Source organism: Kogia breviceps, chromosome 6, assembly GCF_026419965.1.
Source record: "Kogia breviceps isolate mKogBre1 chromosome 6, mKogBre1 haplotype 1, whole genome shotgun sequence".
NCBI lineage: Eukaryota > Metazoa > Chordata > Mammalia > Artiodactyla > Physeteridae > Kogia > Kogia breviceps.
Window position 1 is genome coordinate 117035837 of NC_081315.1, and position 27930 is coordinate 117063766.

Consider the following 27930-nt stretch of genomic DNA (forward strand, 5'->3'; position numbering starts at 1 on the left):
TGTAAATCTGTTCAGGCTAAAACAGGCTTTCCTCATATTTTGTTAATAAGCTTGACAGCTCATTATGTGAAAAAGAAATTGCTGAGAAAACAGCAATTTTAAAAAAATTCGAAGGAGTTTTAATCTCCCTTTAGGCCACACATAGTTTCCATTTACTAGGATTAGAGTTATTTTCTCTTGACCAGCGGAAATGAGGACTCCTCTGTCAGAACAAACCATGAACATATTTCTCCAGCTCTTGGAAATCATCCTGGCTTATTTCTGGTGAATGCAATACACATTGAGGCAAAACTGCTATGGTTTAAAAATAAAAGAAAGTAGTTTGATCTAATTTTGATCCTTCTTTGATTCATGAGTTTGTCATGAATAAAGTTCCATCCTCAGAGCTGTGCCTTTTTATGTCTTACTGGGTAGATAAAAAGGGAACTATGGCTCTGACTGTATCCACAGCAACATAGTTTTTTATATGGCAGCATATATAGATTTTGCTTTTAGGGCCCTCTCTCAGGTTGCCAAGTGGAATATCACGAGATGGTTTTCATTACAGAATCTTTCGGCAGACGTTATTCAGGATGGATCCTTTTGGGATGAGACACTTAGGAATCTATATGACATCAGTACTTGCCTTTGAAATCTTGGGAGTGATGGGGGAATAGTAATAATGTTTGATTTATGCGTATGTCTTAAAATGGGTAACGAGGAGCAGGAGTTAATGAGTTCTACCTCTCCTCTTCAGAATTCCCTCACTTTTCCATATGGCCTGGAGACTGATAGCATCGTATCAATTTAGGTACAATTTGGGGGACAACTGGAACAATGAATGTATTCCACCATCCTGTTGTTTTGCCTAAGGCTTTCTGGAATTAACTTCCTATTATTCTATTTAACATGGTATTCCCATTAGAAGTATTAGGAATAGGTGCTAAGCTGCTTTAGTTCTCCATTAGGCAAAAATATCTGGTCACCTAAGTAATATAATGGACTAAAAATATATGACAAAAAATTTCAGAAAGGAAGGAAGGGAAAAACACTACGTTTACCTTTGTTCCTGGTAACCCTGGTAAGCCTGGTTCTCCTTGAGGACCAATGAAACCTGGTTCTCCCTTTAAAAAAAATGGGCATATGAGATTATTACATATTTGACAGTAAATATGTAAAGTTAAACTGATTTCCTTCTACTGGGATTTTACTCCTTTGATTGTATATAGCTTTCTTGCTGAGATCCAGCTACTAACTATAAAATTAATCAGAACTGGTTTTGATCAGCGACAGTACTTTGAGCAAAGGTTTGGAGGAGCTTGAGAAAGTAAAAGTGACAAAGAACCAGACAAATGTCTTTACAATTTCCTTTCTCATCTGTTGTCCAGTGCTTCTTATAATTTACCAAATCAAGATCCATTATGTTAGGGTGGATGTGGTAGGTAGCCTCTAAGATGGGCCTCAGTGATCCCACCTCCTGGTATTCAATGCCTTTGTGTAACCCCTCTGCTTGAGTGTGCACTGGATTTACTGACTCATATCTAATGAACAGAATATGGCAGAAGTAATGGGATATCACTTCTGAGACTAAGTTATAAAAAGATGGTGGCTTCCATCCTGGGGACTCTTGCTTGTTCTCTCTCACTTGAATCAACTTGCTTTCTGGAAAACAAGCTGCCATGAGCAGCCCTATGGAGAGATCCCCATGGTGAGGACCAAGGTCTGCCAACAGCCACATGTGTGAACTTGGGAGCAGATGCTCCACCCCAGTAGAGTCTTCAGATGAGATCACAGCCCTGGCTGACAGCTTGACTGCATTCTCATGGGAGACATTGAGACAGAGGTACCCAGCTGAGCCATGCTCAAATTGTTGTTCCTCCAGAAGTGTGAGAGGATTGTTGTTTTAAGCCACTCCCATTTGGGGGGCTTGTATGGTAGGCAGCAATTGATAACTGGTACAGTGGGTGTGGCTAGGGAAGAGATTCAGTAATGTTCAGATGGAAAGCAAAAAATCTCTTCTTGCCCAGACTCAAAATCTCTTCTCTACCACCTGGAGGAAACCCAGTTGTGGTATAATAAAAAATATATATTTGGTCTTGTTCCTGGTTCCTAAAACCTTTGGAATTTCCTGAGTAATAAGAGTAACAGGAGCATGTTTTGTTACTCTTAAGGAGCCCCTTTCAAACATATCTGAGTTTATGCTAATGGGGTGACTATGGTGGGCCCCTAGATAGCTTCAGGGTTGGGGCTGTGATAAGAAGGTTGGAACTTTCAACCTTTCCCCTCCTCTCACCATCTCCAGAGAGGGAGATGGAGATTGAGTTTAATCACCAATGACCAATGCTTTAATCAATCATGCCTACATAATGGAACTTTCATAAAACTTCCAAAGCAGTGGGGACTAGAGAGCTTCTGAGCTGATGAACACATCCATGTGCTGGCAGGGTGGTGGCCCCCAACTCCACAGGGACAGAGGCTCCTGCCCTCAGGACACTTTTGACTTCACCCTTTGTTCCTCTCCATTTGGCTGCTCATTTTAATCTTTTATAACAAACTGTAATGGTAAGTATGGTATTTTCCTGAGTTCTGTGAGTCACTGTAGCAAATTATCAAACTTGAGTGGGGGTGGCAGAGGGTGGCTGTGAGGACCCTGGAATCTGTAGCCAAGTCAGACATAAGTCCAGGTAAGGGGGAGGTGGGGAGGTGGGTGGTACTTGTAATTGGGGTCTGAAGTGAGGGCAGTCTTGTGGGACTGAACCCTTAAACCTATGGACTCTGATGCTAACCCTACCCAAAGCAATCTACAGATTCAATGCAATCCCTATCAAACTACCACTGGCATTTTTTACAGAACTAGAACAAAAAATTTCACAATTTGTATGGAAACACAAAAGACCCCGAATAGCCAAAGCAATCTTGAGAATGAAAAATGGAGCTGGAGGAATCGGGCTCCCTGACTTCAGACTATACTACAAAGCTATGGTAATCAAGACAGTATGGTACTGGCACAAAAACAGAAATATAGATCAATGGAACAGGATAGAAAGCCCAGAGATAAACCCACACACAATAGGATTGAATTATAGGACACGCAGTTGGTGTCAGAGAATCAGAGGTGGAGAACTGGTGTTGGAAAAGACACCAGGTGTTTGGCATCAGAAAACACCTGACACCAGTGTTCACATATAAACTATAAAGTTTTATTTTCTTCTTAACAACGTGAGCTCAAATGTAAAAGTCGAACTTCCTGAAATCTATAACGAAGTTTTAAAGCAAACAAAAACAAAACAAAAACATAATGCCTCTGTTCCCGTGTTTTCTGGGATTTGTTTGTTTATTTGTTTCCCCCCATTGGATTATTTCTGGAGCAGTAGCTAATGTTGTTTGGTATATTTGATTTTTTTCTAAGGTAGCTATATTTCAACATTTGTTTTTCGGAGCTGAGCAGGAAGATACAAAGAGGATGTTTGATAAGAAGTGTTAGAGTGTCATGAAATATTTCTGCAATAGTGATTTTTTAAAATATGCTGTATAAAACCTTGGTGTTGGGCAAGGAACAAAAGGATATCAGCACTGAAAAATGTGCTGAACAGTGATAAATAACTGAAATGGATTATCTCTAGCTCTTATGCTCATGGTACTGCTTTAAGAAAATAAAAAGTGTAGGGGAATGGATGCTTTAGGTTTATTGTTTGTGAAATTTCTATAACTCTGTTCTACCTGTCTCCATACCTTTACATATAACGGAGAGGAAAATCTGAACAAATAATTTCGGATCAATCTCTTAATCGTCTAAAATGAAAATCAACTATATTCAGAAAAATCAATGATGACCATTCTATTTCTTGTAAAAAATTTAACTTGTTATTTTAAAGAAAAAAACATAAGAAATATACTTACTTACAAGTAAGACATTTCTCCCAATAAAATGATTTATACAAATATATAAATATTCCCTCTCCACCCTCAAGAAAAAAGCTGTATTAAAGTTCATGTGTATCATTAGTAACAACTTACTGTCATGAAAATATAATGCAAGTTAATAGGTGGAAAGTTTAAATGTAGACAAGACTCTTGCAAATCTTCAAGTAGAAACAAAATGATTTCACTGTTAGCAAAGCAAATAGAAGCACCGTTAAAGCATACTAGTAAAAGAGAAGAAAAAAGAGTAAATGTTGCAAAAATGTATTTCTTATTTAGGTTAGTGTTTAGTTTATAAAAAGTTGAAGCATGCAGTTTCATAAGTCACACATAAATAAATAAGGCTTTGTGATCTCAGTGACCAAAGTGTTTTTTCTTCCTTTTTAAAAACATTAATATATTTAAGTTCTCCTGAGTTAAATGGATAGCAATTTCCTTTACACAGAATGTTCAGGGTGAAAATTTTTATTTCAAGATAGAAAATTAGCAATGCATTGGACACTCAACGATTTTAGCATTATTAATACTGGCTTATTTTAAAGGCTTTGAGTGTGATTAGTGGTACTTTATCATGCCACTCTAAGAAAGCATCTACCATCTCGATACATTCATTTCTTATTTCAATTTATTCAAGGAACAACAGCATACTTAACTTTAGGATCACAGCTTTATGTTTATTTAATGCCAGAGCTCTCAATTACTTTAGAGACATTGTCTCCATCCTGTCTATATCTTGGCAGGATTGGGAGGAAATAATCATTGGTCTCTTTTCTGTCTCAGGCTTGAAAGACAATTATTGAAATAAGGCATAAATATGTCTACTCATGGTCTTGAGCTGATTGGACTGTTTCTTACCTTCCTAGACTTATACCAGAGATTCTCAGAGTGCCTTTTCACTTACCCTTATTAGTGTACAGAGTAGGAAAGATTGATTCATTGATATGGTTTCAGATTTCACATTGCACCTAACCTTTAAGTTGAAAATACTACTTGTAGAATTTGGGATAGTACCAAAAAAAAGAATAACACAATTTCATGGAAAGGCTATTAAAATAATCTTCCCTTGTCCAATTACATATCTGTATGAGGCTGGTTTTTCTTCATATGCTTTAACCAAGACAACAAATTGCAACAGATTGAATGCAGAAGCAGATATGAGAATCCAGCTGCCGTCTATTAAGCCAGACATCGAAGATATTTGGGGAAAAAAAAAAAAAAGACAACAATGTCATTCTTCCTGCTAATTTTTTTTTTGTTTTGTAAAATTCAGTTGTGTTTCATAAAAATGTTATTTAATTAACATATAATGGGTTGTTTAAATTTCTGTTTTAATATCTAATACAGACATACCAATAGGTATAACCTACATAAATAAAAACTCCTTCAATCCTAGTTTTTAAGTGTGTAAAAGGGTTTTGAGGTTAAATCTTTGAGAACTGTTGGTACAAAGGTACAGATTGGAGTTAAAGCCTGGCTTTGCAGGCTGTGATCCTGAGGTGTCAAATAATGAAAGATTCTGGTGTCATTAAGGGGTGACTTAGTCAAGACTTATTGGATAATTCAAGCAAAGTGCTTAGCACCACCTCTAGAACAAAGTAAGTAAACAATAAATGTTACTGTTGTTCTTATCTTATAGGCTCAAAAATGCTAGCTATCATTATTATTATTAGTGGTAGTAGTATTATAACACCTCTGCAGCTAATTAGTGATATACATGGTGACTTCTTGATTCTTTTCAACCTGTATGGGGTTATACTCCATACCTCTTCAACTCCTTTCAAGAAGTAACCCTAAATTTTCTCATGTGACTATATCATCATTTTATGAGACAATATCCATCTGCCAGAGCATTTAGGATTGCAAAACGAAAAGTGTGTAAGGTAGAGAAATGACAGGTTTACTAAGAATGAGTTTCTTCCTGTAAGAAAGGGAAAGGAGAAAATGGTCATACCTATTAAATTTCCCTAAATAAATGTAATCCCTAAAAAAAATCTTGCCTCTTTGGCAAGGACTGATGTAGCGTTTAAAGGTCCTAGAATTTCCTAAAATGTCTAGGAGAAAGGCTATGACAACCTATGGTTCTACAAATACTTTAATACTTTAATGTGATTAAAAGAATAAGCAAGTGGTTTAGTCACAGTTCTTTAGTCACAGTTCTAGTTAACCAGGATAGAGGAAAGAGACTGAGTCAAAGGAAGGTAGGGGAAAGCAGCTGAAATGTGATTCAAACACAAAATACTTCTGCAAAATCTTTTTTTGAAGTAAATCAAACCACACAAAAATGAGGTTACCTAATTTTTCAGGACAATACACAGGAAAAGTAACTATTTTTATTGGACTGTATGATGCTTCTCAGAGCCGTTTTTACATATCCAGTCTCATATAATCAATGGGAAATAGGAAATTGCTAAATTGGAAGTTATTCACACATATTTTCTGAATAGACAAGGTGGGGGAGAGATGCAATAGAGGAAATTGGAACAATAATGGAACTAAGCTCTTATAATACTTTTAATTAAGGAACAATTAGAGGTAGAGTTTTTTTCTTTTTCTTATTTACAAGGCAATTACCCAAATTAGAAAACCCAGTTATAATTTGAGTGAGCCATTGTTGGAATAACATGGGAACATAAGGCAGGGATCCTTTGAAAAGGGCAGATGCTGGCTGTCATAGTTAGGGAAATGTGCATTTATACAGGTAAACAGCAAGTAAAATAGCTCTACCATTAAAGTGAAAACACTAAAATATGACCTTTTCTGAAACAATATTTACCTTTTCAGTATGATGTGTTAGTGCTTTTTAAAAAAATGACAGCCAAAAAATGGCTAAGAAAAATGAAGGAAAGGCAGAGGCATTAAACATTGGTTTGTCATGAATACCAAGGCACCAATCAATAGCATAAGAATAAGTTAAGAACACTAATTACTTCACAGCCACTTTAATCTGTTTTTCTTATATATATATATCTCATTTCATATATATATGTATTCTAAATTTTCTGTCACCTCTCTACCTATTCACTCACTATCTCGAGTGAGATTGTATTTTAGGTTTTTACTTTTCTTATCATTGAGAACAAGATTACAAAGTTAATTGGGATTCCATTCATACTGGAGGTGTTGATCCTGTGTGGAAGGAAAGCAAAAGAGTGAAAGCAACCAACTAGCAGGAAGACAAGACAAGAGGAGAGGAAGAATGGAGAGGGGCAAGCATCTTAAAATGTCCTGTTGCTCTACCATGAGCAGAACAATTAAACCCAGGATAACCTGCTATTTCTGTTGTTGTTTTGTCTTCACTGGTCCTGGCAATGTCCAACTAGATCTACCCTTATGACAAATGGAAAAATATAAACAATGAAATATCTCTTAAAATAAATACAGAGCTGTGATTTAACCAAAGCCTGGAAATAAAAAAATACACAACACTTTATCAGAACCCTTAAAACAATCCAACGTTTTAATCACTAAAACACAAGTAATGGCTGGCACCAAATTCTGCTACCCAAACCACATGCCTACCAGTGATCAGACAGTTGTCAGAGAAACAGAAATCTCAGCTCTGTTCATGCTACTGCAATATGGCATTGATGCAGCTTCAAATTTCAAAACGAAAATAAAAATTAGGTTTAACTTCTGGTCTTATCTTAAATATTACATCTGATTTCTTCCTGAGTTGTTTCGTGAGTTTTGTCCTTTGTTTCGTGAGTTTTGCCCTTCGTTTCTTCTCAACATTAATTAATTAGCTCACCACCAATGAGTTAAAAAACTAGGTCTCAGTACCAAGAAGTAACATATCTTCCTGTGTTGAGCTGGTAGAAAAGATGAATAATGAAGTGTTTGTGGTTCTGGCAGCTAAACTGGGATTCACGTTGGGAAGAATAAATGCTATTAATTCAGGATAGGGGCTTCCCTGGTGGCGCAGTGGTTGAGAGTCCGCCTGCCGATGCAGGGGACGCGGGTTCGTGCCCCGGTCCGGGAAGATCCCACATGCCGCGGAGCCGCTGGGCCCGTGAGCCATGGCCGCTGAGCCTATGCGTCCGGAGCCTGTGCTCCGCAACGGGAGAGGCCACGACAGTGAGAGGCCCACATACCGCAAAAAAAAAAAAAAAAAAAAAAAAAAAAAAAATGCTATTAATTCAGGATAAAGCACAATTAGGTAGGTCTAGTAATAAACTGCTGGGAGCAGCAGCAAACAGACCTATCTGAAAATCTGACACAGGTTTTGCTAATCTGAATGAAAGCTTTAAACAGCCAGGGCACATAAAGATGCAGAAATAAATCTACAAAGAATAGCTATAGATGAAATCAAACGTGTACTTATACATGACCAATTTAGGAAGGCCTAATGGTCTCACACTGATCTTTCCAACTATAGTTAAAGCTTGCAGCAGCCACAACTTTGATCTTGTAGTATAAAGCTCAGTGGAAATAAGTCATAGTAACTAATATGGGCTATATTTGAAAAATTATCCTGTTTTTTGCACCAAACAAAAAGTTCCCTTGTTGATTAGTTTCAGTATTAGAGTTTATCCCTCTCTCTCTTTCTCTGTTTTCTTTCATAAATTGGCAATATGTACACAGAGAAATGAAGTAAACTACAAGAAGGTTTAGCTATGGGAAGGTGGGATCTATTCACTCTGAAGGAGAAAAGGAAGATGCTACAAAGGTAAGATTTTTGACTGAAGCCACTTTTGCTCAACTCATTTGCTATTACTTAAAAAAAAAAATTTAAACAGCCTATTGAGATAGTTTAAATTCTGTGTATTCTGGCCCCAAACCCCGAAAAACAAAACAAAAACCCTCCAAATAACTCAAACAATTACCATCTTCACCAACCAAGAAGGCAACAAAACCTGGCCTTCTATATTATAAAAACACAAGGAAAAACTAGGAAGTTCGTTAAAAACATGATCTTTCTGAAATCTAACAATGACCATTAAGTCATTAAGTCTTGGAATTCCATAATAAAATCTGGACTGATTTTTCTTCAAACTCACATTTAATACATGGCAAGAAAGTATTTTAGATGATCTTACTTTATCTTTTAAATGGCTATTGGGACAGTTCACTTAATACTCTGTTGTCAAACCTACATAAAGGATGTCTTTCATATTGGTGAAAAGAGTCATTAAATATGTAGATGGAGTTACTAGTCAAGGTAAGAATGAAGAGGCAGCTTCATTCATACAGAAATGGCTCACCAGGTGTTTCCCTATAAACTTCCAGAACCTACCATCTGTTAAATGGAATAGTGAACAGAAAGTCCTAACTGATTATCTCTTGTCCACAGAAAAATCTCTGGTTTTTCATTTAACACCATTTGTTTTATTTTTATAAGTCATTATCAATTAAAGGAGTAAAAGATATTATTTTTTTAACCTGTCTAAAAAACCTCTAATATACCAATTTAAATCAAGTCATGCTTTCCGTGATATTTATTACCCTGAGCAGATCCAATTTTCATTGCCCAAAAAATAGTACAACGGGGCTTGAAAAATATGTGCTGACTTGCCTGGGTGCTAAAAGCATCACCAATAATTTTGATTAATGTGTCTTGACACTGAATGCATTAACCATACAATATTCTTCTTGCTTAAGGGCTAATTAGAATTCAAGTCAGCATGATACCTACTTTTGAGGATTACAGCAAGAACATTTGTTGTAATAAGAACCTTCAGGCAGCCAGTTTTGGTAATGATTGATTTGTAAAATTATTGAGGGGGAAAAAGAGAATGAAAAAGTAGAGTCTGTCCCCCAAACACTTATTTCCCTGAAGGATCGCATTTGAGCATAAATTAAAACATCTTGGTGGCTGTGATGAAAATGAACTACAACAGCAAGTTTATTTAAAATCCAGAAAACCTAAGTTTCTGATTTTTTTTTTTTTAACAGGATTACATCACAAAAGCACAATTGGTGTATTTAGTCAAGGTTTCGTTATGGCTGCTAAAAAATCTCCGATTTCTGGTTGTATGAGTTTCCTAATTGGACTCTTAAACTATTCAACTGCTCAGACGTACTTTGTGAAAGCAGGAAATAATTATAAGTAAAAATAACACAATGCTATCCTTTTAACCAGTATTCTTTTTCTTTTTTCTTTTACAAATTCATTTCACATCCTATGTTACTTCCAAAAACTTTCTTCTGTTATTTTAAAAATGTGATTTGATGTTTCTAAGGAAGGAACCTCATCTCCAGTGTATTTAGAAGATAAGTTTCTATAGATTACTGAGCACTATACTTAATCCTAAGAATGACAAAATAATGTTTCTGCCACCTGTAAAAGTTAGTGCTCATATGATCTAGTGTCAGGGATGATTTTATATAACGAAGTGTAAAGAGTTAGTTACTGTCTCCTGATCCTCAAGTTCTTGATCTGAATGTCAAATTTTCACTAATGTGGAAGCCAGAACAAAAATATCAAGCTTTGAGGGAAAATACCATAAAAATTTCTTTGCCACCTAAATGATTTGTTTTTCTGATGTGATGTAATTTGTACTGTATTATGTCTCCCTGTTGTATTTGTTTTAATGTATCAGGTACATTTTTCCCAATTTACTTTCTAAATATGATGAGCTACACTGGTAGTCAACGCTGAAAGGAGAAAAACAAGCATTGAAAATTCATATTTGTAAAAAATGTCTTGGGCTGGGCAACACTATGAATGGGGCCTAGAGATTTCCATTATTACATGTCAAGCCTTCCTTTTGCTTTTCCCGTGAAGAGTTGTCGGGAAGGAGAACTAAGACAGTATTATCATGTCTTACGCGCAGAACGCTGTGTTTCCTCATCCTTTATCCTTGGAATACATTGGGTTATAGGAAAAGGGGAATAGTGTGATGTCATGTTTCAAGAGAAAATATGTTATCTTACTGCTCTTAAAGGTAACATTCAACCATCACTGCAAAGGAGTTTTCAGAATTTAGATCTATGAACCTGCAGGGTGTAAATGGCTTTATGATCTCTAGGTTGAAATGACTCACAGGAGTAAAGACTCTATAGAACAGGTGCATAAACAATGTTTCCAATATTCTGAGCTGCTCCAAGAGAAAGAAATAACAATAGCTAAAATTTATATAGCATGTACTGTATGTTTGGCAATATTTTAGGAGCTGCATGTATATTAATTCATTTAATCCTCACAACAACCCTCTGAGTTATACATAATAATAATTCCCATTTTATAAGGAAACCCAGCACAGAGAGATTATGTAACTTGCCCAGTATCATGATATAGCTTCATAAACTGGTAAGCGGTAGAACCAGGATCTACACACTGGTGGTCTGGTTCTAAAGACAAGGCTCTTGATCACTGCTCTTCATGACTTAATTACTAGGGTAATGTAACCATGAAAGGGGTAAGCAATTTTTCAAAATGTATGGAAAGAAAAAAATGTTTAAAACTAGGAACTTTGAATCTTATACCCTTTTATGTGATATTGGAAAAGCTAGACACAATGAAGTTTTACCCATGAAAAATATATTTAAAGGCTTGTTTATCAAAATAATTTTCTGAGCTCAATTCTTGTTCCAGAAGACAAATGTTTGCATGGCACATTGTGCAACGTACAATGTGCAATAATTTAATCTTCCCATCTGAACATCTTAACACTTTATGAACCATGAATGCATGAAATAGGAATACCAAATGTCTTCCACATGGTTAGAGCACTTTCCAATCCTTGTTCAGGAAGCTTAAGAGTAGTTTGAAATTAAGTGATGCCTGTTCTTAGTGACTTTTATGTATGCCGAAGGTATTAGTACTTTTCTCTGAGTGGGACCCTGAGGTGATAGATAGATGAGTCTGCTGTCTGTATTTAGGCACTTTGCTCATTTCCTGAGAGCAGTGTGGAAGGCATGTGGATGCTCATTAAGTGTCCAACCGTTCCCCGAGATCAACAGGTGGCAAATCAAAGCTTCCCTGGTATGTCATGGCTGGTTTCCTCAACATCTTGGAAATAACAGATGGCATTTGCACGCTCTCTGTAGTACCAGCAGATATGGAGATGAATAGCAAGGAAGTAGTTCCAAAGCATAAACAAACACACAGGTCTAGGAAAGTTATGACTAATGCTCTTGCTACCACACATTCTAAATCCATATATGGTGGTTTCATCTTTTAAATATTATTACTCACTCAAACTATGGAATCAAGGTTAACTGTCCTGTGGTTTACTACCTAACAGAAGCAAGGTATGTTAAAGGAGTAAAGAATATCTCAAGTTAATGAAGCTATATCATAAATTTATAAATTTTTAACTGTACATTTAAAAATATCCAATAACTACTAATGACTATGATGTGTTTTTAAATCGCCTCCTTTACAAAATTACTCAATTACACTGAGCACCTACTACATTCTAGGGCAAGCATATCACTTATATTCTGGACTAGAGAGAGAAGACAGAGCTTATTAATCCAAAAGTAGAATCTGTGATTTAAACTGAATACTGGATAGTTACCCAACAGCACTTGCTAATTACATAGAAAAGTATCTCTGGTTAATGACAGAAAGATTTTTGTCAGTTGATAGCTTTTTCTCACCATAGTCACTAGTCAGGTTAGAAAAACAAAGGAAAGTATCAGCTATAAGATCCTGACAAAATTTGTCTGGCAACGTCCCATGACCCTAGAAATAAAAACATTTACTGGAGGTGGCAAATCACCAACATCTTTCCCAATTTGAAAAAGTTCAGAACCTTCAGTCTGGTCCACCGATGGCTAGGGAAATGAGCTGGGATATTTTTCACAGTGGAGGACATAAATAAAAGGTAATGAGAACAAATAGTAGTAACTGTAATTGTTTTGTTTGTTTGTTTTGGAGGGGAAAACCCCAATACCTTCCCCCTTATAAACTCTCTCTCAACAAGAAAGCTCACCCTCAGGAGAAGGGACAACTGGATTTCTACACGGCACTGAGATTCCTGCCTCAGGATCTGGTGTTGGAAGCACAGCCCAGCTAACCTACAAGCAAGCGCTGCAGGAAACCCTGCCCCAGTCCTTCCAAAATGCCCCTCCTTTTAAATGCCTCCCCCCTTACTTATAATGTTACCGGGTTCTTTAAATCAGTGCTGAATTTAATGTTCTTAAATTTGTTTTAAAAATCTGTGATTTTCCAAATATCAGTAAAAAGCTTTTTTTTAATGTGTGGGATTACTAAAGAACTGCCATAAATTAACTCTGCAGTATGAAATCACATATAATTTATTAAGTTATTTTTGCTAAATATCAAACGATAAGGAAATGACTTTGACTCTTTAGTAAACTGTTGTCATGGAGTGTACTTTTCAGTGAAGAAGCCAAAGACTAAAAATATATTAAAAGGACATATCTGGACATCTGTGATACTAATCTGGAAAAATCAAACCAAAAGCAGAACCAAAATTTCTGAGTGCCAACCTGGAATTCATAGCTTTCATGGCTGTTAATTATAACAAATATACTCTTAAAATATTATATATGATACCATATGATGTCTGGGAACTCAGTAATTTAATATATTTATTCTAAAATCATATTATTCATGTAACACATTTCAAACACAATCTTCATAAAGCAGCATATACAACCCTCTTACTGAAACTAGGAATATTAATTTTAGAATCATCTAATGTACTCTAGAGATTAATTCAAAATTCTATAAGATGAGAACAATGTAAAGAAAAATCTACTTGCATTATGTTATTTTATCAAACAGTTCTAGAATTAAAAGAAAAATCTTTAAAATAAGAAGCTGATTTTAAGGGAGCACTACAGCTAAGACACTAGAACTTTTAAGCCTTGTCAGTTGCCGTGTAAAAAATTTTAAACAACTAAAAAAAATGTTTCTTAATATTTTTAGACAATTTAAAAACATGTAAAACAATGTTTTCAAGCTAAGCTTTAAGCAGTTATTTCAAAAGACATACAAATTTTATGCGAATAGTATGTAGGTCAATAAAGCTTAGTAATATGATTTGTACTTTGCAGTGAGAATTATTAACAGGAAGTAGAAGCACAAAACACTTTGGAAGGAATTCCCTGGTGGCGCAGTGGTTGGGAATCCACCTGCCAATGCAGGGGACACGGGTTCGAGCCTGGTCTGGGAAGTTCCCACACGTCGCAGAGCAACTGCGCCCGTGCACCACAACTACTGAGCCTGTGCTCTAGAGCCCGTGAGCCACAACTACTGAAGCCTGCGTGCCTGGATCCTGTGCTCCACAACAAGAGAAGCCACTAGAGTGAGAAGCCTGCACACCGCAACGAAGAGTAACTTCTGCTCTCCGCAACTAGAGAAAGCCCACACACAGCAATGAAGATGCAACACAGCCACAAATAAATAAATAAATAAATAAAACAAAAAGCTTTGGAAAGATCATTATAATGGGTGAATCACAAAAACAGCTGCCTGGATATTAGATTTAAGGGGATGTTAAGACTTTAATTCTGGTCAAAATCTGATAGGATCTTAAGAGTAAAATTTAAATGTGAAGGGAGACATTGTAGACTTTAAAGAATTCCTATGACTTCAAATGAAATGACTTTTACATTTATTTAAGGGGCATAGTAGGTTATATAGTGGAATATACAGTCCAGATAGCCATCGCAAACTTTAAAAATACCCGTGCTTCATTTTTTTTTTATTGAAGTATAGTTGGTTTACAATGTTGTGTTAGTTTCAGGTGTACAGCAAAGTGATTCAGTTTCATATATATATATATATATATTTATGTATATATTATACATATACATGTATATATATATATATATATATATATATATGCTTTTTCAGATTCTTTTCCATTATAGCTTATTATAGGATATTGAGTACAGTTCCCTGTGCTATACAGTAGGACCTTGCTGATTATCTATTTTATATGTAGTAGTGTGTATCTGTTAGTCCCAAACTCCTAATCTATCCTTTCCCCCGCTTTCCCCTTTGGTAACCTTCAGTTTGTTTTCTATGCCTGTATGTCTATTTCTGTTACCTGTGCTTCATTTTTAATTTAAAAATTTAATTGGTTGAAATGGCTGGTGAGTATTTAAAGAACAGCACTATATTTTTAGCTTTCATTTTTTCAGTTTTGTGACTCTCACGATTACACTTCTATGAAGCCAAGACTGTCAGTGCAGTATTTACCTTTATCCCCGGAAGTCCAGGAAGCCCAGGAAGCCCTGGTTCACCCTACATAGGAAAATCACACAGCATTATAGAACAGTATTCACTCAGGCACAGTATCTGAGAAAAACATGGCAAATGCTCCCAGCTGAATTCTTGCTGTATGTATATATATGTCTAATATATATACTGTCTAGTTTCAAGATCTTTGGTGAGATTATACAGTTCAGTCAACTCTTGATTCAGGGATTGGTTGACCATTTTGCAGATTTTTTCAGGATTTTCCCTGTTGCTGCCAGTTCACTGCCCATTGTCACCACTACCAGAAGATGAGAAAGAGAAATAAAAGGAGGAGGAATTCCTGTGTTTTATTACTCCCTGGTCAATGATTTGTTGCGGAGGCTGAATCTATTTGCTGAAATAAGGATTACGTGCATTTGAATAATGCATCCTACTCCAGGGCTCTCGTACCTCAGATAATCAAGAGTTGGCTGTATGAACAGATGGTCATATCAAAACAATATACATTAAAAGTCTCATTCACTTAAAAGTATAACAAGATTTCTTTTCCATTCCTGAATGATGAGAAGATAAATGCATAGTTAAGATTATACTTAACTCCAGCCCGTATTATCAGGCGATTGTTGAGTCTGGGTAACCCTACTTAGCAATTGAGGGCTAATGGTACCATGAAGCTGTTTCTGAATACAGGTTTGAGATTAAGTGGTACATTTTGGGTGAGCACACTGGAGTCAAGCTCAATCTTCTCATTTTCACATAATTGCTTACATTATTTTAAGCACAAAGTATAGTGACAAGAAGTTATACCTCTTAGAAAATCTCCTGACTTCCACTAAAGAAGCATAAAGGAATTGCTAGAGAAAATGAAAGTCCATCCTGTGTTGGACTGAGGTGACTAAAGATTTTGGAAAATAACATTTGAAGGTAAAAATGTCACATCATTTCATGATGGTGAATCAGTGTTATGACAACTACACCAAAAGAGATAGCAGCATCAAACTAAAGATAAAAGTGGTAGAAGGCACTTCTTTAATCTAAATGCTTGAACAGTCCTTATATTCCAAGGAAAATCTACTAAGAACAACCAGACATTTCATCTTTAATATTATTACTTTCAAATTATGGAGGGCTATAATTTGCTCTGGTATTATCACAAAATGACTTCAGATACTTGTTTATATTGAGCTGCATGGTTAGACATAGAAAGGAAAATGACTTTCCTGATGCTTTAGGTCAAAGGTGCTTCAGGAATGCAAAAGAAAAGCTATTCCTTCTGAAACTACCTGAGTGAAAGTTTGCATTGTGAACAAAAAGACTAAGATGAGATTAAGCCAGAGAAGAAAGAATGATTATTAAGAACTTGATATTTCATTCAAAGAAACTTGTCCAAGTAGATTAAACTTTACATAGATACAACATAATACATTTGATTTTCTTTTTTTCCCCCCATTTCCTTTTAATCAATAACTTTAGGGAGCTCTAGTAAAAAGAGCTTATCCATATTTCAGTGAAAATTCTCTTTTACTAAGAAAAAAGTATAAGGCCCTTGAAAACACAGTAAGTTGCAGTAGAATATACAACCAATAAAAGTAAACATATTGGTGACATATTGATAGTTTTGTATTGTTTCAGAAAAGCCCCCAAAACTCAAGACAGCCTATCTAAGACATGTGTGGAAAAACATAGGTTTTAACACTGTTTCCTCAAAGGAGTTTTTACTAGACCCTTCCCTTAAGGGGAAGGGTCAAATTAAAAGGATCTGACGACTACTTTAAAGTAAGATATTTATATACACATATATACATAGACACATCCATGTTTCTCACAATGAGAAAGATGTATAAAACATTATGGATTATTTTATAATGTAGATTGGATACTTACGGAGAATTTGAGCATTTAGCTCTTCCCTACATTATATGCATACATATGTAGGCATATAGGTTATAAATGTACTTTTTAATGAACAAATCTTTCAGGAATTCATATTTCATACTCTTGGCTTTTGATCTTTCCAAATTTATGTTTACTTAAAGTTGACATAATGAAGGATTATAAAACATTTAATGTTACCCTTTGTGAAACATCTCAACATTTTTAGGAAGATATTTCTTCCTATATAAAGTCTCTGTCTTTATACCATGAATGTTTATCTTTTAATTAAGAGACAGTTTTCAGTTAGTTTCTCCATTCTTGCCTATTTCTTGACTCAGAGCTTCTCTGAAGCTGAATTCTTGTCACGCACAGCCCAAGTTCAGATATAGGTCATAATTAAGGATCGGTTTGTTATTCCATTCAAAGACTTCTTGCCCAAGTAGATTACACTTTACACTGATACATTATCCTTCTGGTTTTCTTTTTTCTTTCCCTTTCACTCGTTATTTTCCATTATCAGAGACCCTTGTCTACTGTTAAAGTCAGTTCTCTGCTTTCACCCCATGTCCCTGTGACAGTGCCCTGTGTTTCTAGATACAGTTCAACTGTGCCAGTCCCTTACAATGGGCAAACATGTATTTTTACCCCATTAAAACTAAAAAATATATTTTAAAAAGATGTGGAGAAGTTAGGAAGGCAGCTATGCTCACCACTATACCGCCAATGCCATTGAATGTGAAGTTAGGAAGGAAAGACTTATGTGATGAAACACACGCTCACTTTACAAACATATATACCCTAACTCACATATCACACACTCTCCTGCTGAGTCTATAAAAGAAAAAAAGTATAATTAAATCATTCCCTATTATGAATGTTACTCTAAATAACAAACTTTCATACCGCAAAATACCAGACAGTGGAGAGCTAATCAATGTACTTTAATTCTGGCAGGATATCCTCTACTTTTCTGGGAATGTCCCTAATGCAGGAGCTTAAGTACCCATGAACCCACAACAAAGTTCTGAAATGGTGAGAAAAATGTCGTGGAAGATTCCTTGAATGGATTCTGTACTCAGTTCTGTTTGTCATTTTCCAATCTAAGCAACCAGCAAGAATGGAAACACTCTACTTTTAAATCAGTGTTGGGGTAAGTATTGCCAAATCCAGATATTAGACAAGGAAGTCATAAATATTGTGGGAAAATGAGATTGTGTCAACGGGTAGAATCTGGCCTAAATATTAATGAAAAAGATACTGCTCTTTTCAGGGCACATTTTCATTCAGATGGGTTGTAATATTCATACACATATTCATTCAGGCACATATTTGTTGAGGTAGAATCCACTTCTCTCAATATAATTTAAAACAGGTTTTTAATGAAATACAAAGAAAAGCCAATGTTTCCATATGTAAACCTATAAACTTCCAGAAATGAATCTAAAATGTATTTTTAAATAATCATGATAAAGCAATATTTTATTAACCAATTGAAAATCAATTTTGATCTTCCACTCTGAAAACAGTGGTACCTATATGAAATTATAGCAGACTTCTTTTGTTTTTTAAAAAGACTTAACAGTTTTGCAGACAATTCTTTTAACTTATCACAGTTTTGGAGAGCAGTTTAAATTTAGCTTTTAATTTGTAAAGACTGAGGGACTTAAAATGAGATCATCTGAGAAAATTAGATGCTCTTTCAAACCAAAGCAGGCCATGGATCTCTGTGATATCACTGATTTCAAATTTCTTACATAAAGAATCAGTAGGAAATCTTAGGCACTGAACAGCAAAATTTGCAGAGTTCTGCTGGGCTCTTTGGAAAAGTCTCAACTTTACCTGAAACTGGGTCTAATGAATCATTACTCTTAGATTCTTAATTTCAAGAAATTCTATTTTTAAATTAGGGAAATGTTGAAAGAATGTGAAAGACCTTCTCAAAAAACACTTTAATCTGAAGTGTTTAAACAAAGCAGTGATCCTCTCAATAACTTCAAGAATGTGGGAATATTTTTTTATGTTATGTTCTAAGGTTCCAAACTACTACAATGGGATTTATTCTCTCTTTCTCTTTATACTAATGAGGTATATTCTATGTTTCTATTCATATATTTTTTATAACATTAGCTACTGCTAGACAAAGGCAGAGTCTTGATCTCAGAGATTCAACATAATGTGGAATTCACATTTACTTGTTAGCCACATCTGTTATCTAAAAATCTAAAATCTGCACTGGGCATTGATATCCAGATGCTCAGACGATAAACTACGAACAGTCATTTCCTGCTTCAGACTCAAATGAGAATAAACATATTCATTGCATGTCCTCTGATTTATCACTGAAGTGAAGCACAAATGATAAAAAAAAAATTAACGTTAGATTGGTTAAAGTGGTTTGGCTACTGTCTCCAATTAAAATTTAGTTCATGAACAAACCTCTTTGTACAACACAACATTCACTGCTTGGGTAGATATTATTCACATCAAAAAATTATCAGCAGGGAAGTATTTGAAATGAGAGGAAAGGAATATAATTTTAAAAGAACTGTCCATCATTCCCTATTGAGACAGTTTAGTAAATATTCATTTCTTCTCATAAAAGATAGAAACATGCAGAGTATCTTTAAACATGCAAGATACGTTGTTCGCATTCCAACCCAGCAGATCTTTGTTAGTCTCAAACAGCTCAGTATATGCTGACTTTAGTTCATAAAGCATCCTTTTACACGTCCAGATTATGTTTGTACTTTTACTATGGTCAGCATCAACCCTTTTAAAATGAAAAACAGTCAAAAACACTCTGCATATAACGCATGAAAACGGCATCATTTTCAGTAATTGTTCTCATAGTACACAGTGATAGCAGACATAATCAAATGGTGACTGTAACACAGTACAGAGAACACACCAGAAGAGGGATTTACCTTTTGCCCTGGACGACCAGATTCTCCGGGCTCTCCCTAGCCAAAGAAAACCAAAGATGAAAAGGGCAGTCTTACAAGAATTTTCCAAAAGCCTTAGGCCCTTGGACACTTTCAGCCTCCCTGATGACACATGCATTTCATTCACTTTATTCTGTTGCTCTACATCCTACCAGACATATGAACATTTTTTTTTTTTTTTTTTTGCTGTAAATATACCTAAAGCTCACAAAGAAATCCACATTTCCATAAAAACCACTCAGAAAGGGAAGAAAAGGCAAGACCTCTTGTTTAAGCCTTTATCAGAGATTTCTAGCAGATACTCCATGTTGGGTCTAGAAGCTGATTATTGCAGTAGTATAGGAACTGAGTTAGAACCATCAAAGTTGGTAAAAGGGAAGGGAAACAAGAGACTTATAAAAGTCAAAGCTGTAACTCCTGGGGTACAAACACTTGCAAGGCTATAGTTACCTTAATTCCTGCAGCAGACGATCCAGGGTCACCCTAAAATGAAACCCATGAGAGATTATTCTACAAGTGATGGGAATAGGAAACACACAAACACATAGAGAGCCGTTATCTACAGGAGCGCCCAAGGAAACCCCATGACTAATGGGCCGAACTATGCTCCCTAAGATTTTGTATCAATATGGCTAAGATGTCAGTAATTTCCAAGATAAACAATATACTTTCTAAAAACATGGGTTTACTTTGCAAAATACATAAGGACTACATTCCTTGAAATAAATATAAATATACAAATATGGATCTCTTCCCTTGATACAGTGCTAAAATTGTATTCTAAAGCAATACATTAGTGGATCTGGAATTTCAGTTTTCTCTATTTCAGGAATTTATTAATGTCACTGGCTCTCATTTACTAGGAGTTCTCTGACCCTTTCCGTCTTCAGAAAGTCAGGGTTCAACAGATGAAGTCAAAGGGTTAATGATGTTGCACTGGAAAAAGCCACGCCTGCGCTCAGTTTGTCTTCCACATGAAGCACCGTCACCGTTATGACCAGCGCGTTTTTTTCTAACTCTACTCTTATTTCATTGTAACACGGTCACCGGAAAGTTACAGGATGATGGATGACGTGTGGGTGACAGGGACACAAGGAAGATCTGAGAGAAAATCTTGAGATAGAATCTGGTTTTCTGAAAGGCACTGTATTCCATCCAGATTTCACCGAGTGTGGCTACATTCCTAGGGCAATGCGCTCTGAATACACAGGGGCTAACAGGAGAGAGGATGGAGGGCGGCTGCTTATTTCTGCCATGAGGCCAGGCAAGGGCCTAGATTTTCCAGCTCCTTCTGGTCCTCTGTCCCATAAACATGCTACAAGGAAAATAAAAGGGAGAAAATGTAGTCATTTGAGACTGTTAAGAAAACAGAAACAGCCACAAGGAGGAAGGCACATACTGGGGTTTCCTCAGCTGTCCTTTCTGTGCAAAAGGGCTCACAGAGCTCTAGGGGTCTACTTCCTCGTTCTAGGTTTAGAGAGCTGCTCACCAATCTCATTTAGAGACGGAGATAAACCTCAGGGCTCTGCACATGAGGTACTCGCCCCTCTCCCTCAGCTTCTCTCTCTTCTCCCCACAGCTGGCAGTTCTCTTTGTTCAGGTCTTAAGTGGCTGTGCCTCAACCCCTCACCGAACAACCTGGACACATGCCCCTCACATCCACATCTCACTCTGCAGCATCTGTTCAACTCCTGCAAGCTCACCGCATATGGATTATGTATGTATGTTTTCTGCCTATTCTTTGCTTGTCCCTGCATTAGACGATCAGCCACATGTGGGCAGGTTCAGTGTCTATTTTTATTCAGTGTCTGAATAAAATATGCTGGATACATACATGGTGAATAAATGAACAAATTTCAGAAAGAATATTTTCAGTAGCTCAGCAGTCAAGAATCAAAAAAAAAAAACCTTTAGGAAGAAAAAAAAAGCTTAAGAAGGAGGAGGAAATAATTAATTAACTTATTTGAGGAAAGATACGAGTTTCTTTGACATCTGTAACTGCTACTGCTCAAGGAAAAATTAAAACATGACAAAACATATAGAAGAGGATCCCAAATACTCTCCTATTGTAAAATGATATTGGTTTCTTTTCCCCATCACTAATAATCAGTTGAGTTCCAAATGGGCAGTGAAATAAATGTGGCTAATAAAATAATACTTATTTCTGTTTCCACTAAATCAAGTCTGTCTGAAAGTAATCAACACCAATGAATCAGTATCTTGCACAATGAGACCTTTGTATTCATAAAAGCAATTTTGACTTTTCTAAGCCCCCTTCTTCATCTTATTTATACCTCACAAGACTCCCAAGAGATAGGGCAGATATTAGCAGATATTACTATTTTTACTCAGTAGATGAGGAAATTGAAGCAACTTGAGCCTAAGTGAATTTTGGACTTCCTAAATTCTATTGCCATGTTCTTTTTATTGGAATAAGAAAAGAATTATTGGTTTATCTCATTTTGGCAACAGGGCACAATGGTTGTAGTAAACTTGTAAATAAAAGGAAGTTGTTTGTATTAACTGTAGTTTAAAGACTTTTTTTTCCAGTGTTTGAATGGAAAGTGACCGGATAATCCACTAATGAGAATAAGGACTAGATTTAGTTCTCGGAGAAAGTGGATGGGAAGGAAAGGATAGTTTCCTGAAAGCCTGATTTATTTGTGGAAACTGGAGCAGTTTCATTTGATGGACAACTATGAGAGATATATCAACTTTCTTTTCAAAAATTAGAACTGTGAAATCTCAAGGAATTTTTATAACTTTTAAGTGGCAAGGCAATTGCCGGAAGACATTCCTAAGTTAAACATTTTAAAGGATAATGCTGCAAGTAGTGAAAATAAAAGTCAGTGCTTATAATCCTCATTCTGCTAAAAGCGAAAATGAATACAGGATTAAAGTAGAAAAAAAAACCCAATTGTGTCTCTCTAAGTATACCCTTAGCTTCATCAATCAGTCGGTTTGAAAATAAAAGTTTCCACAGGGTAAATCATAAAGCAAAAAATACTTTGAGAAGATACCTGAGGTAAATGAATTTGACTTTGCTATTGACCATTCAAGTACAGAGTTTTTATTTTGGGCTGTTTCCAAACACAACACTTGGTATGTAATTATATGTATGTGTTACTAAAGTCTATGTGGATAAATAAAGTGAATGTGGTGATATTTCTATCAGTCATTAATTCATTCAATAAATATTTATTGAGCATCGATTATGTGCCAACCATGTTCTGGATGCAGGGATACTAGGAGCTAGGGTGATAAAGCGAACAATGCTGTTTCAAACCCTGCCCTTGTCCTGTGCTTACGATATAGTCACCCTTCCATATCCCTGGGTTCTGGATCTGCAGATTCACCCAACCTTGGACTAAAAATCTTTTGAGAAAAAAATTCCTGAAAATTCGAAAGAGCAAAACTTAAATTTCTGTGTGCCTGGCAACTGTTTACATAGTATTCGGTATCATAAGTAATCTAGAGAAGCTTTATAGTACAGCTGACCCTTAAACAACACAGGCTTGAACTGCAAAGGTTCACTTATATGTGGATTTTTTTTCAACAGTAAATATTACAGTACCACATGATGTGCAGTTGGTTGAATTCGGCAGATGGGGAACCACGATGTGGAGAAAACAGGGATGTGAAGGAATCATGTATAAGGAGGGCCTTTTGTAAATTATACCCTGATTTCAACTGGCAGAGTCTCAGCACTCCTAAGCCCCGCATTATTTAAGGGTCAGTTGTATATGGGAGCATGCGCATAGGTTATATGCAAATACTATCCCATTTTATATAAAGGACATGCTAGGATTTTGGTATTTGCAGGGATCCTGGAACCAATCTCCTGGAGATATCGAAGGACTACTGTAATCATTTGTATATATGTATACAGTATATAGGTACACAAGTACATGTATTCAAAAATATTATTGATTGAATGCATAAAAGATACTTTCTTTTTCTTCCTTTCCACATACAAAAAAGTCTGGGATAGTTGGGACATTTTGTGTCACCCACAGAAGACATAATAAACAAATACATGGTACAGGAAAAAGTTCTACCATTCAACGAAAACAAGAAGCAGGTGAAAGTAAAAAAAAAAAATTCTTTTAAAGGTTGTTCATTCAGTAAATATTTATTATCTTCCTATTATGTGCCAGGAAATTGGATTGGTGTTGGGAGTAGAACAGTTTGGTAACTTATAGTTTTTTGTTTGTTTATGTGTTTGTTTTTCCTTTTCCAGTGAGCTGGATGCCCAGTTAAACAAGGAATTACAATATGAAAGGGATCATAAAAAGTGCTCTGGGAGCACATAGCGGGTAACAGAGACAATCCAGGGGAGACTGAAAGGCTGCCCCAGGGAAATGACATAATAAATTCAGGTCTCAGTAGCCTGAGGAATAGGATGAGAACATGAGGAGGTGGAGGTGGACAGAGAAGAGAAGAGCATTCTAAGCTAAGGGAAGCATCATATGTGCTAAATTGGAGACGGCCCTGTGCCCAAAAGAAAAGCCTTCCCATGTGATCTTAAGAAAAGGCAATTTGGTGGGTGGCTCCAAATATGGGTGTTGCTTCCGAAAAGGCTCTGAGGATGCAAATCAAAGATGCTCTGCAGGTATAAAGTAAGAAGGCAGGTTATTTATAGAAATGGAGATTGGGGGAGAAAAGAAAAATGAAGACACAGGCAATACCAAGAAAGTGAAGCTTCCTGCTATATTTAAAAAGGATAACCAACAAGGACCTACTGTAGAGCACAGGGAACTCTGTTCAGTGTTATGTGGCAGCCTGGATGGGAGGGCAGTCTGGGGGAGAATGGATCCATGTATATGTGTGGCTGAGTTACTTTGCTGTGCACCCGAAACTATCAAATACAACATTGTTCATCGGTTATACTCCAATATAAAATTAAAATGTTTAAAGAAAATGCTCAGAAAAAAAAAAAGAAAGAATGTGAAATTTCTAAATGAACAGATAAGGTTGTGAATAATAGAGTGGCATGATGGAACCATTCAGTGGTCTGCACCAACAATTCCTTTCAAGTGCTGGGATAATAGATAAGAAATGCATTTCTACATTAGTTGGTGGGATTAACACTCCAAAGAGCAGAACATAACCTTTCCGTAGTAACTCCACACGTGATTAAAATCAGTCTTTGGCAGGTCATTCTTAATTCTAGAGTTCATCGTAGCTTCTGGCCACAGAGAAAACCCAGCCCAGAGGTTTTTACAGTCCCACAGCATTTCCAGATGACCAATCTGGAAAGGCTTAGATTGCTTTACCATCCAAAAGCACCGAGTTGGATCACAAGGAAAAAAATCCTATTAAAGTGAATCGCCAATGACGTAATTTACTACATCAATGGCAGAAAAGAAGCATTTTTTGATTTTACATCTCAAACTTGGTAAATGATGAATGAGTTTCACATACTGAACCCAAAGGCCATGAGAAGAGTGTTTCTAACATGCTGGAAACAAATTATGTGACAGAAGCAGGAAATGTTTAAAAAACACATCAAAAATTATATTCCAATTACAGCATTCTTGTGGATGAATGCTACAGGTCAGATTACGTATTATATGTTACAGATTCCTATTTACAATCCCCTGTTTAGACTCATTGAAAATTTATAGAAATGCTTTCTGTTTTAACTGAAGCATTTCTCACACTTAATTTCAGTTGATTAATAAAACTTTTTGATAAAAAAGAAAAATAACCAATCTAGTTGATTTCCATTTCCATGTGGTAAGAAAGCTAACGTTTATTGAGGGTTTACTATGTGTGAGTCAGCATGGTAAATGATTTGCATTAATATAAAAAATAAGAAACGTATTCCTTTGAGATGAATTTAGATTTTACACAGAAAAAAAGGTTGCTTTACTATTGCAATATTAAATTTTTAAAATGTGTGATTAAAGAAACAATTATTGGCCTATATTCAAAAAATTAAGCTCTAAAAATACATATTCTAAAAATTAAAATTCTCTACATAAATCCACATAGGCGTAGCTCAGACTTGGCATAAATGGTTTTCACTTGAAGAAACTGCTCTGTTTAGAAGATTTCCTTTCTTTAAACAGAGGTTGGCAACTATGGCCTGAGGGCCAAATCCAGCTAGCCACCTGTTTTTGTGTGGCCCAAGACCTAAGAGTGGTTTTCACATTTTTAGCGGTTAAAAGATATATAAAAATAATATCTCATGACATTTGAAAACCACATGAAATTAAAATTTCAGTGTCCAGAAATAAAGTTTTATTGGAATAGAGCCACCCTCATTTGTATACATGTTGTCTATGGCTGCTGTCATGCTACGATGACAGAGTTGATGTTGTGACAGACGCCATACGGCCCACAAAAGCTAAAATATTTATTTTCTGGCCCTTTACAGGAAAAGTTTGCTGACCCATGCTTTTAAGCAAACACAACAAAGGTAAATAAAATATCTATGTTTACATACCTAGGGTTTTTAATTTTGACTTCAAGAAGCCATAGAGGTATATCACTGGTCCCATTAGTATTAAACATACTCATGTCATGGTGGATTGCAGCATGATACTTAAATCTGACAGATAAATAAAATGGGTTTACAGCAGTGGTTCTCAATGAGGGATGATTTTGTTCCCCAGTGGACAATTGGCAACCTCTGGAGAGAGTGTTGGTTGTCACAACTCGGGGATGCTACTGGCATCTGCTGGGCAGGGGCCAGGAACGAGGCTAGACATCTGACAGCTCCCTCAAGAAGGATTATCCAGCCCAAAATGTCAGTAGTGTGGAGGCTGAGAAACCCTGGTCTACAAGAAACTGAGAGTCCACTCTAATTTCTAGACTACCTCTTGCATACAAACACAGTTGTTACTTGGTGACATTAATTTATTCCTACCATTAATTTTTCCCTACCACCCATGCCATATTTATATTAATATTTATAAGAATGAGGAAGACAAATTTCTCTTTACTTTATGGGTATGTTTTTATGACTAACAATTGTCCATCTCTACCGTAATAATTTTCAAAGTAGAGTACTCTTATTCTCAACTACAAGCCTAAATGAATCTTCTTTGTTTCATCAATTAGCCTGATTTAAATTAAATCTGACTATTCCATTTTTAGTTTCTTAAAAGATCTTTTCCTTAATTCTTAACATATAGCACAAATGAAATAAAAATTTCCTTCCTATATCAGAGATGTGTGTGAAGTAAGAATCCAAGCAAAAACTTCGATAGACTGAGGAAAAAAAGACAGGAGGTAGGAAGATGAACAAAAGACCACTGCAATATAAGTGCTAATAATGGTTTAAAGGCCAGAAAAGAAAAAACAAAGAAAAGACAATACAAAGGCTGACAAAATATCTGGATCTAGTAGATTTCAAGTTGAGGCAAATTTTCAAGACTGCATGAGAGGCTCTAATCAACTGACTTTAGCTATTATCAAACTCTTACATCCCCTCCCAATCCTCTGCAATCTTCTATCCTAAAATCGGGACAAATGGAATCACTTTAGGAACTCTATTTTTATATCTCTGTGTATAAAGGGAGTGTTCCATTTACACATAAATAGTGGTGTGTTTTTTTGTCTTGAAAGTCATATTACTAGAAACCCAATTACGCATTTTCTAGAATTTTTGACATAGCATTTTACTTTAAAAATATTTAAATTTGTAGCTAGGAGCTGGTGGAATAATCACCTTTTATAAATTAAATATTTAAAAGTTTTCTAATTGTGTAGAATTATCTCTGATCTCCCATTTTCAGGTACATGAAATAATATTCTTGCTCATACACACACTCTTTCATATTTTGCAACACTGTACCTTTTCACCTGTATCACCTTTGGGGCCATTCTCTCCAGCATCTCCCTAGGAGGGGAAAAAAGCAATACATGTAAAATATATTGGTGACATTCAGCAAAGAGTACTTTTCATTATTTTAAGTTTCCTTTCATAGGCACTATATATTAAAATCTGTTGTAAATGTCCTACAGAGCTAATGTACTTTACTTGACCAGCTGCCTGATATCAACTAGTGCAAATAAATTTTATTACAATGAACATGGCTAAATAGTTTTAAACTACTCCACGATAATAACAGAAAGTAATTTCTC

General features: G+C 35.8%; 1 protein-coding gene across 1 annotated transcript in view; it reads right to left on the bottom strand.

The window, feature by feature from the left end:
* Positions 1–27930, bottom strand: part of COL25A1 (collagen type XXV alpha 1 chain) — a 463430-nt gene that overhangs the window by 51584 nt on the left and 383916 nt on the right. The window contains exons 15-19 of the mRNA XM_067036470.1: positions 27641–27685; positions 20287–20319; positions 19819–19854; positions 15020–15064; positions 1041–1103 (exon numbers count right to left, since the gene is read on the bottom strand). Of these exons, the coding sequence (XP_066892571.1) occupies positions 1041–1103; positions 15020–15064; positions 19819–19854; positions 20287–20319; positions 27641–27685 (222 nt within the window). The remainder of the gene's footprint in view (positions 1–1040; positions 1104–15019; positions 15065–19818; positions 19855–20286; positions 20320–27640; positions 27686–27930) is intronic.